The 13,560-nt window shown below is 35.9% G+C and overlaps 2 protein-coding genes across 3 annotated transcripts; both read left to right on the forward strand.

Moving 5' to 3' along the window:
- Positions 1–6,575: 6,575 nt before the first annotated feature.
- LOC131533773 (C-reactive protein-like) lies at positions 6,576–7,701 on the forward strand. Of its 2 annotated transcripts, none has more exons than XM_058766249.1 (3): positions 6,576–6,651; positions 6,775–6,838; positions 6,947–7,701. In XM_058766249.1, the coding sequence occupies exons 2-3, from the start codon at positions 6,787–6,789 to the stop codon at positions 7,567–7,569; spliced, it is 675 nt and encodes a 224-aa protein (XP_058622232.1). In that variant the 5' UTR covers positions 6,576–6,651; positions 6,775–6,786; the 3' UTR covers positions 7,570–7,701. The 2 variants fall into 2 exon arrangements, with proteins under 2 accessions (XP_058622232.1, XP_058622230.1); XM_058766247.1 differs by having other exon boundaries at positions 6,593–6,651; positions 6,758–6,838.
- Positions 7,702–9,302: 1,601 nt separating this feature from the next.
- Positions 9,303–12,055, forward strand: LOC131533771 (C-reactive protein-like). The gene is made up of 3 exons (XM_058766245.1): positions 9,303–9,388; positions 10,313–10,385; positions 10,458–12,055. Exons 2-3 carry the CDS (start codon positions 10,325–10,327, stop codon positions 11,072–11,074), a joined length of 678 nt encoding a protein of 225 aa, XP_058622228.1. The 5' UTR covers positions 9,303–9,388; positions 10,313–10,324; the 3' UTR covers positions 11,075–12,055.
- Positions 12,056–13,560: the final 1,505 nt, after the last annotated feature.

The raw sequence follows: 13,560 nt of genomic DNA on the forward strand, positions 1-13,560 counted from the left end.
TATGTGTACGCCAGGTTAATTAACATTTCTGCATTTGACATTTCTGCATTTTTAAGATGGAAAATATATTTTTTATACATTTGTGTCAGTCTCTATAATCTCACACAGTTGTGTCAATCTCTGGAATCTGTTCATTTGTTTTAATGACTTGCAAAGCAGTAAGGGATAACAAATAATTTTTTTCTCTGCATTACAGCTGCAGTGTCTGTGCATAATTTTAATTTTTTTTTTTAAATGTTCTAAATCACTTCATTTCAGTATGGTAACTAACTATGTTTTCTCACAAAATGTACGATGATATAGTATTTTTTCCCCAAAGTTTACTTAACAGAAAAAGAGGTGTGAAGTAAAAATCCCAGTCATTTTCTCCATAGAGGAATTGATTTTTAAGTTTAGCCTGTAAAGACAGATCTACTACAAGCTCTGAGGTTGTTTATCAGTGATATATACTTCTGTTGAAGCCAACAGTGTGTTACTTAAAAAAAGTTGTAAAACACAATTCCTGGTGAAGAACTACACTATCCATAAGCCTGCAGATAAATATCCACCAATCAGAGAATAGGAGCTCTGCAGGGACCACCCACTCCCATAAAGCACCGAGAGTATCATAATCGAGTCCGTCTACCTACACTTCTGAATGGATTATATATATGGTTATTTTGCTATAAACCTAAGCTGTATTGTAGCTATAATTATATTCAACAAAAATAAATAATTTACAATGCTATGTAATGTATTACTTTCATGCTTCTGAATGAAATGTGATTAAATGTTACAATGAAGCTTTGACTGAGAATTGATCTACTGTAGGAGTAATGTTTTTGTGTCTTGACCAGTCAGAGGATACCATTTATGTCAGCCCTCTCTGACACCAGCGGCTACTGAAGGTACAGCGTTTTATTAATAGATCACATGGATTATTGTGAGTGGGATTTTGTTCATCATGGATGCATTTATGTTTAAGAGGTTCATTTTGGTTTTGTCATTTATCTGCCTGCAGCAACAGTATAAACATAGCCCAAGTCTGACAGTAATGCTCTATGCTGTTGCTGCAGCAGATCAAGTACAGAGATTTGCATATACAGCAACATACATGAAAGTACCCGCAGCAGATCTATGCAGGTGGAGCTGGGGAAGGTGGAGGATTTCTGAAAGTGTGTTGCATACTGCTACAGCAAACACTGGCAAAGTATTTAAATGTTGAGCAGCAAGCTGATTGGTAGATAATGATGTGATTGCGACCTGCACCATCTAGAGTTTCATTACAGAACTTTGTATTTGTTTAATCTTTTTAATGACATAAATACTCCTCCTGTCTTATTTTATTTTAGTATGAATATGCTCCATATACTTTGTTAAGTTTAGCATGTCACTGCATGTTAAAAAAAACAGTGAGGAAGATCAAACCTGAATCAGAGCTCAATCCCTAATGCATTCAAATACTGGAGACCCTCCTGATTACGTGGCAAACAACTGAGCTCGACTGATCTTCTTTCTGATAAAACCTACTGAACTCTGAAGTGTAATACATCTTTTAAAAAGTGATGTAGTGCAATTTTTTGGAACGTTCTCTTTGACACGTCCAGTTTAAACAGCACATTTGCATCTCTGTACAGACTCAGCGTCATGAGGTGGAGGGTTTAATTTAATGGTTTCCCAGATTGCGTGAAAGGATTATATCTAATATTTGAGAACTTTGTAAAAACATTCTTATGAACATCTTAACTTCGATCATAAAAGATATTTGTTAATCTAACACCAGATGTACTGTGATAATTTTCCAGCTAAGTAAGAGCAAATATTGCTCAATGGCACAAATCCAAAGTCATAAAAAAATTTAAATGATGTTTAATATGCAGTATGTGGAGAGGAATATAGATCAATAAGATTCCACTGTTGCTTTATTGTGGAAAAGATCTCTCATATAATATGAACAGCTACAAGTTTGCTATAGTAATTAGTTTTCACAATTTCTACATTGCTACCGAAATTATTTTTCAAAAAGGTATCTTCTGCTCACCAAGGCTACAATTATTTGCTCAAAAATACAGTAAAAACAATAATATTCTGAAATATTATTACAATTTAAAATAACAGTTTGAATATATTTTAAAATGTAATTTATCATAATTTCATAGTTTTCATCATTCTATGCTGCGATTGAAATCCTTTTTTTTTTAAACAAGACTGCATTCTCATTGACAGTTTAAACAAGTACAGTAGTTAAATAAGTAGATTGCAAGTATACCCTAAACTAACCCTAACAAAACAGTGATATAAAGATGAATTTTCAGCATCATTACTCCAGTCTTCAGTGTCACATGATCCTTCAGAAATCATTCTAATATGCTGATTTGGTTTTTATTATTATTATTATTATCAATGTTAAAAACAGTTGCAGTGAACTGGTTCATCAAGTTGATGAAAAGAGCAATTAATTCACGATCCGGATATCACTAACTGCCGTACAATCAGATAAGACGAAAACTATTTTCTTCCTAGGAAAACCTCTTAAGAACCTCTTATGACTATCTCATCTTCTGTGAAACAGACACCAGATGCACAGTGATAATTTTCCAGCAAAGTAATTTGTCTATCCACATTCTGCAAATATTGCTCAATGGCACAAAACCAAAGTCAATAAAGTTTATTATGTGGAGAGGTATTTTAGACCAAGAAGATTCCACTGTCACTTTATTGTGCCATGTGTGGATAAGTGGAAAAGCCACAGAAATTTGTTTTCATAATTTCTATGCTGCGACTGAAATCCTTTTTTTTTTTAAAAACAAGACTGCATTCTCATTGACAGTTTAAACAAGTACAGTAGTTAAATAAGATTGCAAGTATACCCCAAACTAACCCTAACAAAACAGTGATATAAAGCTGAATTTTCAGCATCATTACTCCAGTCTTCAGTGTCATATGATCCTTCAGAAATCATTCTAATATGCTGATTTGCTTTTTATTATTATTATTATTATCAATGTTAAAAACAGTTGCAGCTGCTAAATATTTTTGCATATATCATTATATATTTATTTTCAGAATTCTTTGCATAAAGTAAAAAATTTATATATTTATTTGAAATAGAAGTCACTTGTAGCATAAGTGTCATTCTAAATGTTGTATTTGAAATGTAAAATACAGTGGGGCAAAAAAGTATTTAGTCAGCCACCAATTGTGCAAGTTCTCCCACTTAAAAAGATGAGAGGCCTGTAATTTTCATCATAGGTATACCTCAACTATGAGAGACAAAATGAGAAGAAAAAAAAATCCAGAAAATCACATTGTAGGATTTTTAAAGAATTAATTGGTAAATTCCTCGGTAAAATAAGTATTTGGTCACCTACAAACAAGCAAGATTTCTGGCTCTCACAGACCTGTAACTTCTTCTTTAAGAGGCTCCTCTGTCCTCCACTCGTTACCTGTATTAATGGCATCTGTTTGAACTCGTTATCAGTATAAAAGACACCCGTCCACAACCTCAAACAGTCCAACTCCAAACTCCACCATGGCCAAGACCAAAGAGCTGTCAAAGGACACCAGAAACAAAATTGTAGACCTGCACCAGGCTGGGAAGACTGAATCTGCAATAGGTAAACAGCTTGGTGTGAAGAAATCAACTGTGGGAGCAATTATTAGAAAATGGAAGACATACAAGACCACTGATAATCTCCCTCGATCTGGGGCTCCACGCAAGATCTCACCCCGTGGGGTCAAAATGATCACAAGAACTGTGAGCAAAAATCCCAGAACCACACGGGGGGACCTAGTGAATGACCTGCAGAGAGCTGGGACCAAAGTAACAAAGGCTACCATCAGTAACACACTGCACCACCAAGGACTCAAATCCTGCAGTGCCAGACGTGTCCCCCTGCTTAAGCCAGTACATGTCCGGCCCGTCTGAAGTTTGCTAGAGAGCATTTGGATGATCCAGAAGAGGATTGGGAGAATGTCACATGGTCAGATGAAACCAAAATATAACTTTTTGGTAAAAACTCAACTTGTCATGTTTGGAGGAGAAAGAATGCTGAGTTGCATCCAAAGAACACCATACCTACTGTGAAGCATGGGGGTGGAAACATCATGCTTTGGGGCTGTTTTTCTGCAAAGGGACCAGGACGACTGATCCGTGTAAACGAAAGAATGAATGGGGCCATGTATCTTGAGATTTTGAGTGAAAACCTTCCATCAGCAAGGGCATTGAAGATGGAACGTGGCTGGGTCTTTCAGCATGACAATGATCCCAAACACACCACCCGGGCAACGAAGGAGTGGCTTCGTAAGAAGCATTTCAGGGTCCTGGAGTGGCCTAGCCAGTCTCCAGATCTCAACCCCATCGAAACTCTTAGGAGGGAGTTGAAAGTCCGTGTTGCCCAGCGAGAGCCCCAAAACATTACTGCTCTAGAGGAGATCTGCATGGAGGAATGGGCCAAAATACCAGCAACAGTGTGTGAAAAGTTGATGAAAAGAGCGATTCATTCACAAACTGGATATCACTAACTGCCGTACAATCAGATAAAATGAAAACTATTTTCTTCCTAGGAAAACCTCTTAAGAACCTCTTATTACTATCTCATCTTCTGTGAAACAGACACCAGATGCACAGTGATAATTTTCCAGCAAAGTAATTTGTCTATCCACATTCTGCAAATATTGTTCAATTGCACAAAACCAAAGTCAATAAAGTTTATTATGTGGAGAGGGATTTTAGACCAAGAAGATTCCACTGTCACTTTATTGTGCCATGTGTGGATAAGTGGAAAAGCTATAATCTGAACGCCTTAGGTTTGCCACAGAAATTCGTTTTCATAATTTCTATGCTGCGACTGAAATCCTCTTTTTTTTTTTTAAACAAGACTGCATTCTCATTGACAGTGTTTAAACAAGTACAGTAGTTAAACAAGTAGAATGCAAGTAAAACTAACCCTAACAAAACAGCTACAGACTACACAAAGAAACCCAATATCATGAAAGAAAACATTTTAGCTTGTGTAAAGATTCCCTAGATAGATTGTAGAAAGGGTAAATACATGCTCACATTTTTAAATAAAGCCATGTGTAAGGGCATACACCTGATTTACATTTTATTAAATAATTGTTTAAGAAACTTACATTTCAAGTCCTCAGTTCACGCATGTACATCTGCTATCACAGTATCAGTCTTGTCAGCGTGAGTTTTCATCCAGTAACTTGTGAACTGGTGTGACGTGAATCGCCCATTGTTTTAAACAAGTGAACTGGTTCATCAAGTTTACTAAAAAGAATGATTAATTGACGAACCGGACATCACTAATCGCATTAGATAACACCTTAAAGAGATAGTTCACCCAAAGATGAAAATTACCCCATGATTTACTCGCCCTCAAGCCATCCTAGGTGTATATGACTTTCTTCTTTGAGATGAATACAATCAAGTTATATTAAAAATGAAAAATACCCATTTTTTTTAACTTTATAAACCGTAATCTCTAGGCTGTGCAAAACCGGTGTTTTGTTTTGCTCTGTCCTCTGCACTTCCACCTTCATTCTACGCCATCCGGAAAGTGGAAGTGCAGAGGACAGAGCAAAACAAAACACTGGTCATGAATTAGAAGTACAAAATGAGGATTTGTAAAGAAAAATGCCAGAGGATTTTGATATAAGCCAAGAGGAAACTGGTTTTCCTTTGCTGTAAGCAAAACTTGGATTTATGCACTTTTATTGGACTTCAAAATCTTAAACCCCATTCACTGCCATTACTGTGTTGCCACGTAGACCTTCTATCAGTTTGGTCGAGACAGAACAGCCCCACTGTTTCAGAGATGTTCTGACACAGTTTTCTGGCCACAACAATTTGGCCTTTGTCAAAGTCACCCAGATCTTTATTCCTGCCCATTACTCACACTGACAACATTAACTGCTTGTTCATGTACCCTAATGTTACCCAGACCTTCACATGTGACCTTGTTAGGAGATGATTAAGCATATTCACCATATTCATCTATGGGTGGTCATCTAATTTAAAACTATCTCAACTATTTCTCCTGGACAGCAATGAGATTTACGTGGAGAGTTAATGGAGACTTTTTCTGAAGTTTGTTTCTTTCTTTTTTTTTCTAAGAAAAATATACTGTATGGATTGGAAAAATTTAGATATTGAGATTTGAAAAATATTTTAAACTAAATGAATTTTATATCTCTATATGCTATGAAGGAAGAGTCACTTGTAGATGAGTCACTATCAGAAAGTAGGGATATAGAGAAATATTATCATTATAACAGCAAAGCTAAGATTTTAGGTTCAAATTTATGTGTGTACAAAGAAAGAGTGTATTTCTGAAATGCTATGTTTTTATCATTTAAATGGCATTATTTGCAGTTCGTCTGTGTGTTATGTTATAGTATGAATCTCATTAAATTAATCCATAACTGCATTTTACATTCAGCAACTGCATAACAATGCATGCAATGTCACTGCAGGACACGTCAGCTTCCCTTTTGCAGGATAAACTAAAACAAATTAATTATTATTAAAAAGATGACTGGGAGGTTCCTACCTGAATCTGAATAAATACTCGAGAGTCGAGACACTCCTGATCATCACAACTATCGAGAAGACAAACAGCTGAACTGAAGCCATCTTCTCTCTGACAACACTTGTGAAACATTGTAAGTATTCTTATTGTGAACCTTTGTTTCTTTGTCTCTAAGTGATTGAACACTTAAGATGCAGTGAAGAGTTTATCTGCTAAAAGAAGTAATGCATTTTCTTTAGCATTTTTTTGCCCTCAGACCTGCAGCAAGATGTTGGGTTTATTTTTCTGTCTTCTCTTTCTGACACCAGCGGCTACTGAAGGTGCCACATTTTTCATTTATAAATCACATGGAATGTTGTGAGGGGGATTTCACTTGTCTATTGTAAAACATATACATGTTTATGATTTCATTTGGTTTTGTCTTGCAGTGGGTCTCGGTGATAAAGTACTTCTGTTTCCAACCAAGTCTGATACCAGCTTTGTTAAACTCACTCCTGAAAAGCCGCTGAGTCTTTCAGCATTTACTCTCTGCATGCGTATCGCGACGGAGCTCCAAGGCGCAAGGGAGATCATTCTCTTCACTTACCGCACACCTGACGTTGATGAACTCAACCTGTGGAGACTTAAAGAAGGTCATGTGGCCTTGCTTATTCAGTCTAGTAGCAATTCCGCACTTTTCCTTCTGCCTCCTCTCTCCACCTTCCAGACCCACCTGTGTGTCACCTGGGAATCTGCGACTGGTCTCTCTGCCTTCTGGGTGGATGGACGTCGCAGTGTGTTCCAGATCTATAGAAAAGGTTTCTCAATCCGTCCTGGTGGCACTGTCCTGCTCGGCCAAGACGCTGATACATATTTGAGTGCCTTTGATGCGGAGCAGAGTTTTGTGGGAGAAATTACAGATGTGCAAATGTGGGACTATGTTCTCTCTGGCAGTCAGATTAAGGCAGTTTATTCAAACCAGGAACCGTATGTGCCGAAGGGAAACGTGTTCGACTGGAACACCATCAAATATGAGATTACTGGAAATGTGGTGGTGGCTGAAAATAAGTGATTCTGATCATGTGTAACATCACACAGTTGTGTCAGTCTCTGTAATCTGTTTATCTGTGTTGATGACTTGCAAAGCTGTAAGGGCTAACAAATAAATTTTTCTCAGCATTACAACTGCAGTGTCTGTGCAAAATTTGAAAAAAGTTTCAAAAATGTTCTAAATCATTTATTTCTGTCTAGTAACTGTCTAGTAAAGTATGTTTTCTCACAAAAAAATATGATTATATAGACCTAATATTTTCCTCAAAGTTTACTTGACAGAAAAAGAGGTGTGAAGTGAAAATTTACAAACAAGTTAAATGGTCATTAAAGTGGAGAGACACTTTGAACGAATGTCAAAAATGTTAACCTAAAATCTTGATGTTACAAATATATTTTTAATAGGTTTTCTGCATGTTCTGCAAAATTCACTTAATTTATCAGGATTTAGTTTCAATTTTAGTCTAGCTCCGTGTTTAATCTGAATTTCAGGTGATCGTTAAATTTAGGCTGTATTTCTAATTAAAAACTGATCACAAATATTGATTATGTATTAATTTAGGTATTTGATGATTTTGAATATCCCATACTTTAAATTATTTGTTCATTAAGGATCCGGTGTCGCATAGAAATTCACTCGATTGTTTAGTGAGCTCACGGACACAAACTCGCCAGTTCTGATCTTACTCAAAGGATGCAGGGTGATTATAATACTTTTAAGTAGGCCGCACCCTGCTAGCACATAACAAAAAGTGTATTTTTATTATATAATCACAAAAACTACAACTTTAATTATAAAGTATCTGTATTAACTGTATCTGTGTTTCCTCATTTTGGCTTTCATGCAGTTCTGCAGATTATTATTTTACTCTAATACAAGAACACATGCTCCATACAGTCTTTTAATAAACGAGTCTATAAAAACAGCATGCATTGAATGTCACTGTGGGACACATCAACTTCTCTTTCACAGGTTAAACAGAAAAAAAGATGGTGGGGAGGCTCAAACCTGAATTTGAGGTCAATCCACTTTGCAAATGCAATGGTCTGCACATGTGGGACTATGTTCACTCTGGCAGTCAGATTACGGCGGTTTATTCAAACCAGGAACCGTATGTGAAGGGAAACGAGATTAACTGGAACACCATCAAACATGAGATTAAGAGAGACGTGCTAGCAGTGAAAAATAAGTTATGATCAGGTGTAATGTCACATACATACACACTGTACAAAGCTTTTAAGGCTAACCAATCAATTTGAGCATTACACAGCACTTTTGAGCTGTGTTCTTGTATGAAATGCACTATATACTGTATAATATGCTGCTGCTGTCTGGTGGTCATAAGCAGGCAGTGCAGTTCTCATTGCGTAAACACAGACAAAGTGTTGTCTTCATTTATACAAAGCAATGTTTTAACATCTACATCTCATTATTAAGCCCCAAACCTAGGCAAAGAAAATGTGAAAATCTATCAATTAATCAATAAAAATAATGATTTTATAAAATCATATAACACAAGTTGACAGCTCCTGTGATCTTGAATGGGAAAACAGACTAAAGTCAACTTTTTGTCACGATTACATAAACTTAAAAAAAAAAAAAAAAACTACCTGTTTGACATTTGTTAGCAGCTGTTCATTTGGTTGACAGAGAAATACAGAGGAAGAGACATTTGAAAACCTCTTTTTGTCTCTTTAATGAGTTTTCGGTCTCATGATCGTGTGAATCCTGACAAAGCAGCTTTTGTTGGTTTGTCTGATGTCATGATGGTGCAAGGAGGGAAGCGGCTCAGCAGCGTTTCTTTACTCGGAGGCAGAAATAAACACCCTTCTGCTACGCAGTAAGTATTCTGGAAGTCTTGCCTTGTTTAGTCATAATTTATATTTAATTGAAAATCATTTCAACTTAGATGGATAATGATACTAAATGTTACAGTGTAGTAATAATAGTAGTAGTAGTAGTAGTGATAATAATAACAATATTAATAATAATGCAGCTCTATTATTATATAGCAATGGCACACTAGTGTTATTTTAGTATCACTGAGATACTAGTTTTTATTCATATTTTTAATTAGTTTAAATTTTTATATTTTGTTTTCATTTAAATTTTGGTTCAATGTGTAGGTTTTTTGACATTTTAATTTTACTTTTATATGTCGTAGTACTTTACAATAAGGTTCTATTTGTTAAGTATACTTAATGCATTAACTACCATTAACAATGGGCAATACGCAGTTACAGTATTTATTAATCTTTGTTCACATTAGTTAATAAAATACAACTGTTCATTGTTAGTCCATGTTAGCTCAGGTCCATTAAATAAAATGAATAAATACAACTTTTGATTTTAATAATGTATTAGTAAATGTTGAAATCAACATTAACTAAGATCAACAAATGCTTTATAAGTATTTTTCATTGTAATGTTATCAAATGGAGCCTTATTGTAAAATGTTACCACTTTTTATTTTTTTGCCATTTCAGTTGTAGATTTACTTATTTTAAGTACCATTATAGTATTTAATTTGAACAGTGGTTTTAAAAAGATATTTCCATCCCATTATCTTTATTGACATATTTATTTATTTTTTCTAATATATTTGCATTATGACAGTTTTAGAACAATTAAAAATTTACTTTGCAAAATATTTTTAGTTTTTATTTAAAACAATAGAAATTGTGCATAATTAAACTGTACTTTACAAATGTACTTATCCATGTATGTATGCCTATGTATTATTTCATTATTCCGTTTCCTTCAGACCTGCAGCAAGATGTTGGTGCCGGTGGTTTTGTTTTTCTATCTGCTCTCTCTGAATCCAGCAGCTACTGAAGGTACGCTGAATTAATACAGCAGGAGTTTGTGTTTGTTTTGTGCTTGTTACAGTATTTTATTTTGCCTTGCAGTGGGTCTTGCTGGTAAAGTGCTTCTGTTCCCGTACGAGACTGATTTCAGCTATGTTAAACTCACACCTAAAAAGCCACTGGGCCTTACAGCGTTCACTCTCTGCATGCGCGTCGCGACGGAGCTCCAGGGCGAGCGGCAGATCATTCTCTTCGCCTACCGCACGCCAGACTTCGACGAGCTCAACGTGTGGAGAGAGAAAGACGGCCGCGTGTCCTTCTACCTCAGTGGCGACGGAGCGTTCTTCCACCTGCCTCCTCTCTCCACCTTCCGGATTCACCTGTGCCTCACCTGGGGCTCGCGCACCGGACTCACGGCCTTCTGGGTGGATGGGCGCCGCAGCGCGTTGCAGCTGTATAAACCTGGTCACAGCATCCACCCGCAGGGCACCGCTCTGCTCGGCCAGGACCCCGATAAACACCTGGGCGACTTCGAGACGGTGCAGAGTTTCGCCGGCGAGCTCACAGACCTGAACATGTGGGACTACGTCCTCACCGGAAACCAGATTAAAGCGCTGTATCTGAACCACGCGCAGCGCGTGCCGAGAGGAAACGTGTTCGACTGGAGCACCATCGAATATGAGATCAAAGGAAACGTGCTAGTCGTGCAAGATGATTAAAACATTCAGTCACATACAACGTTTGTTAATTTGCTATCTTTTTCTTCATAGAATATTCTGTTTAATTGGAAATACGCCAACAGCATAAATTAAGGTGTCCAGACATGCCACTTCCCGGGGACACGTTATGCACAGGATTTCTGAATCGCCTAAAATAACCAGGTTTTGGTTACTTGGTTGGTGACGATCGATCGTTGCATGACATCAAAGTACCGCGAGAGCTAGAGAGCAGAGCAGACGGCTCCATGCTTGCGAATCGCTCTCGCGGTACTTTGATACAACGATCGATCGGCGCAGCGCAAACAACCAACAGCTGGCTATTTTTAGGCAATTTAGAAATCCTGTGCAGAATGTGTCCCAGGGAAGTGGCACGCCTGGTCACCTTTAGCGTAAGTAAACATGCTAATTCTTTTCATCACAACAGTTTTATTAGTTTTATTTATTAGTTTATTTATTTAGCCTATTTATTTTTGAATAATCGATGGCTGATAAATCCTATTTAAAAGTGAAATAATATATTGATCAGTCGTAACTCAAATATTAAACCTAGAAGTTTAATATCCCTTATGAAGATTAACCATGGTTCTACTACAAATAAAATCAGAAAACCATGCTTACTACAGTTAAACCATGGTAACTACAAATTAACCATGGTTTTGCTACACTGACCATAGTTTAACCATGGTATTTGTAGTAAAACTGTGGTTATACAAATGGTATTCAATACGCAAAAAAAACATGGTTACTACAATAAAACCATGGTTCATTTAAATTAATTAATAGTAGGCTACTAACAGTAATAGCTATTTATGTCACAGTAACAGTTTTCATTAATCTTTACCTGCTCAAATAACTGACACTTACTAAATGTTATCATTCGATTTAGCAACAAAGGTATCTGCTAAGAACTTAAATTAAATGTAGATGTAACAATGTGTCTGTATTTAAAAACGGTGATGTAATAAATTATATATTTGTCAATGTGAGTTTCTGCTGCACTTTCTCCATGTGGCCACAAGAGAGCAGCACCACACCAGTTCTCAATAACAGTTAATTAATTGATTAATTAATTAATAGGACTTAACTTTAAAAGCGGAAGTAAGCTATTTTCTTTCAACGTGCAAGACTGATTCATTAGCTATATAGGTAAATAACGAAGTAGCTATAACAAAGTGTATTAAGTAATATATCACAAATAGAAAAAATAACAAGTAGGCTATATAGTCTGAATATCAAGCAGCATAAGGCTATTTTTGCACAGATAAAATAACTGGAAGCGAATGAAACCGGAAGCCTCGTGCATACAAATTACAAATAGCCGCGCCTGTTCTTACTTCTCATGTTGGACTGTAACTTTTTAAATATGAGAACGTTAATAATGCCATTATTTAATATGCAGGACACAAAGGGGTAAAACTTTAGGGCAAAACTAAATAACAGCCTTTGCTCATTGAGAATCATATCATGAAGTTTAAAAACAGCTGCGTGACTCTGAGGCATCACTGAGATCTGCTTTATGTTGTATGTCTGTCGCCAGGGTTTAAATAATGATGTGTAGAAACATGATTGATTAGATGTCGAGATGTTATTTCCATTCATTACACATTAGCTACAGAACTGGGTGAATTTAGATTACTTTTTGACAGTCATTCCAATGTTTGTGTCCCAAATCGGAACCATGTTTAACATCTGAGCCTTTACTCTTGCTTTTCCGGATTTCGTTAGTATTTTTGTTCAAAGTTAAACAGGCTTGTAAATGTGAGGAGCTTTTTGCTGCACACTAGGTGGCGTTATGGAGATACGCTTTAGGAAACTTCTCAAAACGCTAATAAACTGAACACTTTTTTTCTTCTAATTATAGTTCATGATGACGGCTATAAAATAATGGTAATTTGTGCTATTCCGGCCAAAATATATTTTGAATAAATGCTATATGTTCAAAACTGAAGCTGAATGAAATATAGTTTTTGAAATTTAAAATGTATTTAGTTTCAGCCTTCATATGACAATTTGTTTTTCAGGGACAAGAAGATTACATTTCAAAACCATAACTTACATTTAGGATTTATTCATTATTTATTATTAATTATTATTTTTATTCAAATGTGACCCTGGACCACAAAACCAGTCTTAAGTGTCAATTATTCGAAATTGAGATGTATACATTATCTGAAATCTGAATAAATTATCTTTCCATTGATGTATGGTTTGTTAGGATCGGACAATATTTGACTGAGATACAACTATTTGTAAATCTGGAATCCGAGGGTGCAAAAAAATCTAAATATTGAGAAAATCGCCTTTAAAGTTGTCCAAATGAAGTTCTTAGCAATACATATTATGAATCAAAAATTAAGTTTTGATACATTTACGGTAAAAAATGTACAAAATATCTTCATGGAATATGATCTTTACTTAATATCCTAATGATTTTTGGCATACAATATATAAAATGCTTCATTCATTCATTCATTCATAAAAGAAAA

Source organism: Onychostoma macrolepis, chromosome 24 (genome assembly GCF_012432095.1).
Source record: "Onychostoma macrolepis isolate SWU-2019 chromosome 24, ASM1243209v1, whole genome shotgun sequence".
NCBI lineage: Eukaryota > Metazoa > Chordata > Actinopteri > Cypriniformes > Cyprinidae > Onychostoma > Onychostoma macrolepis.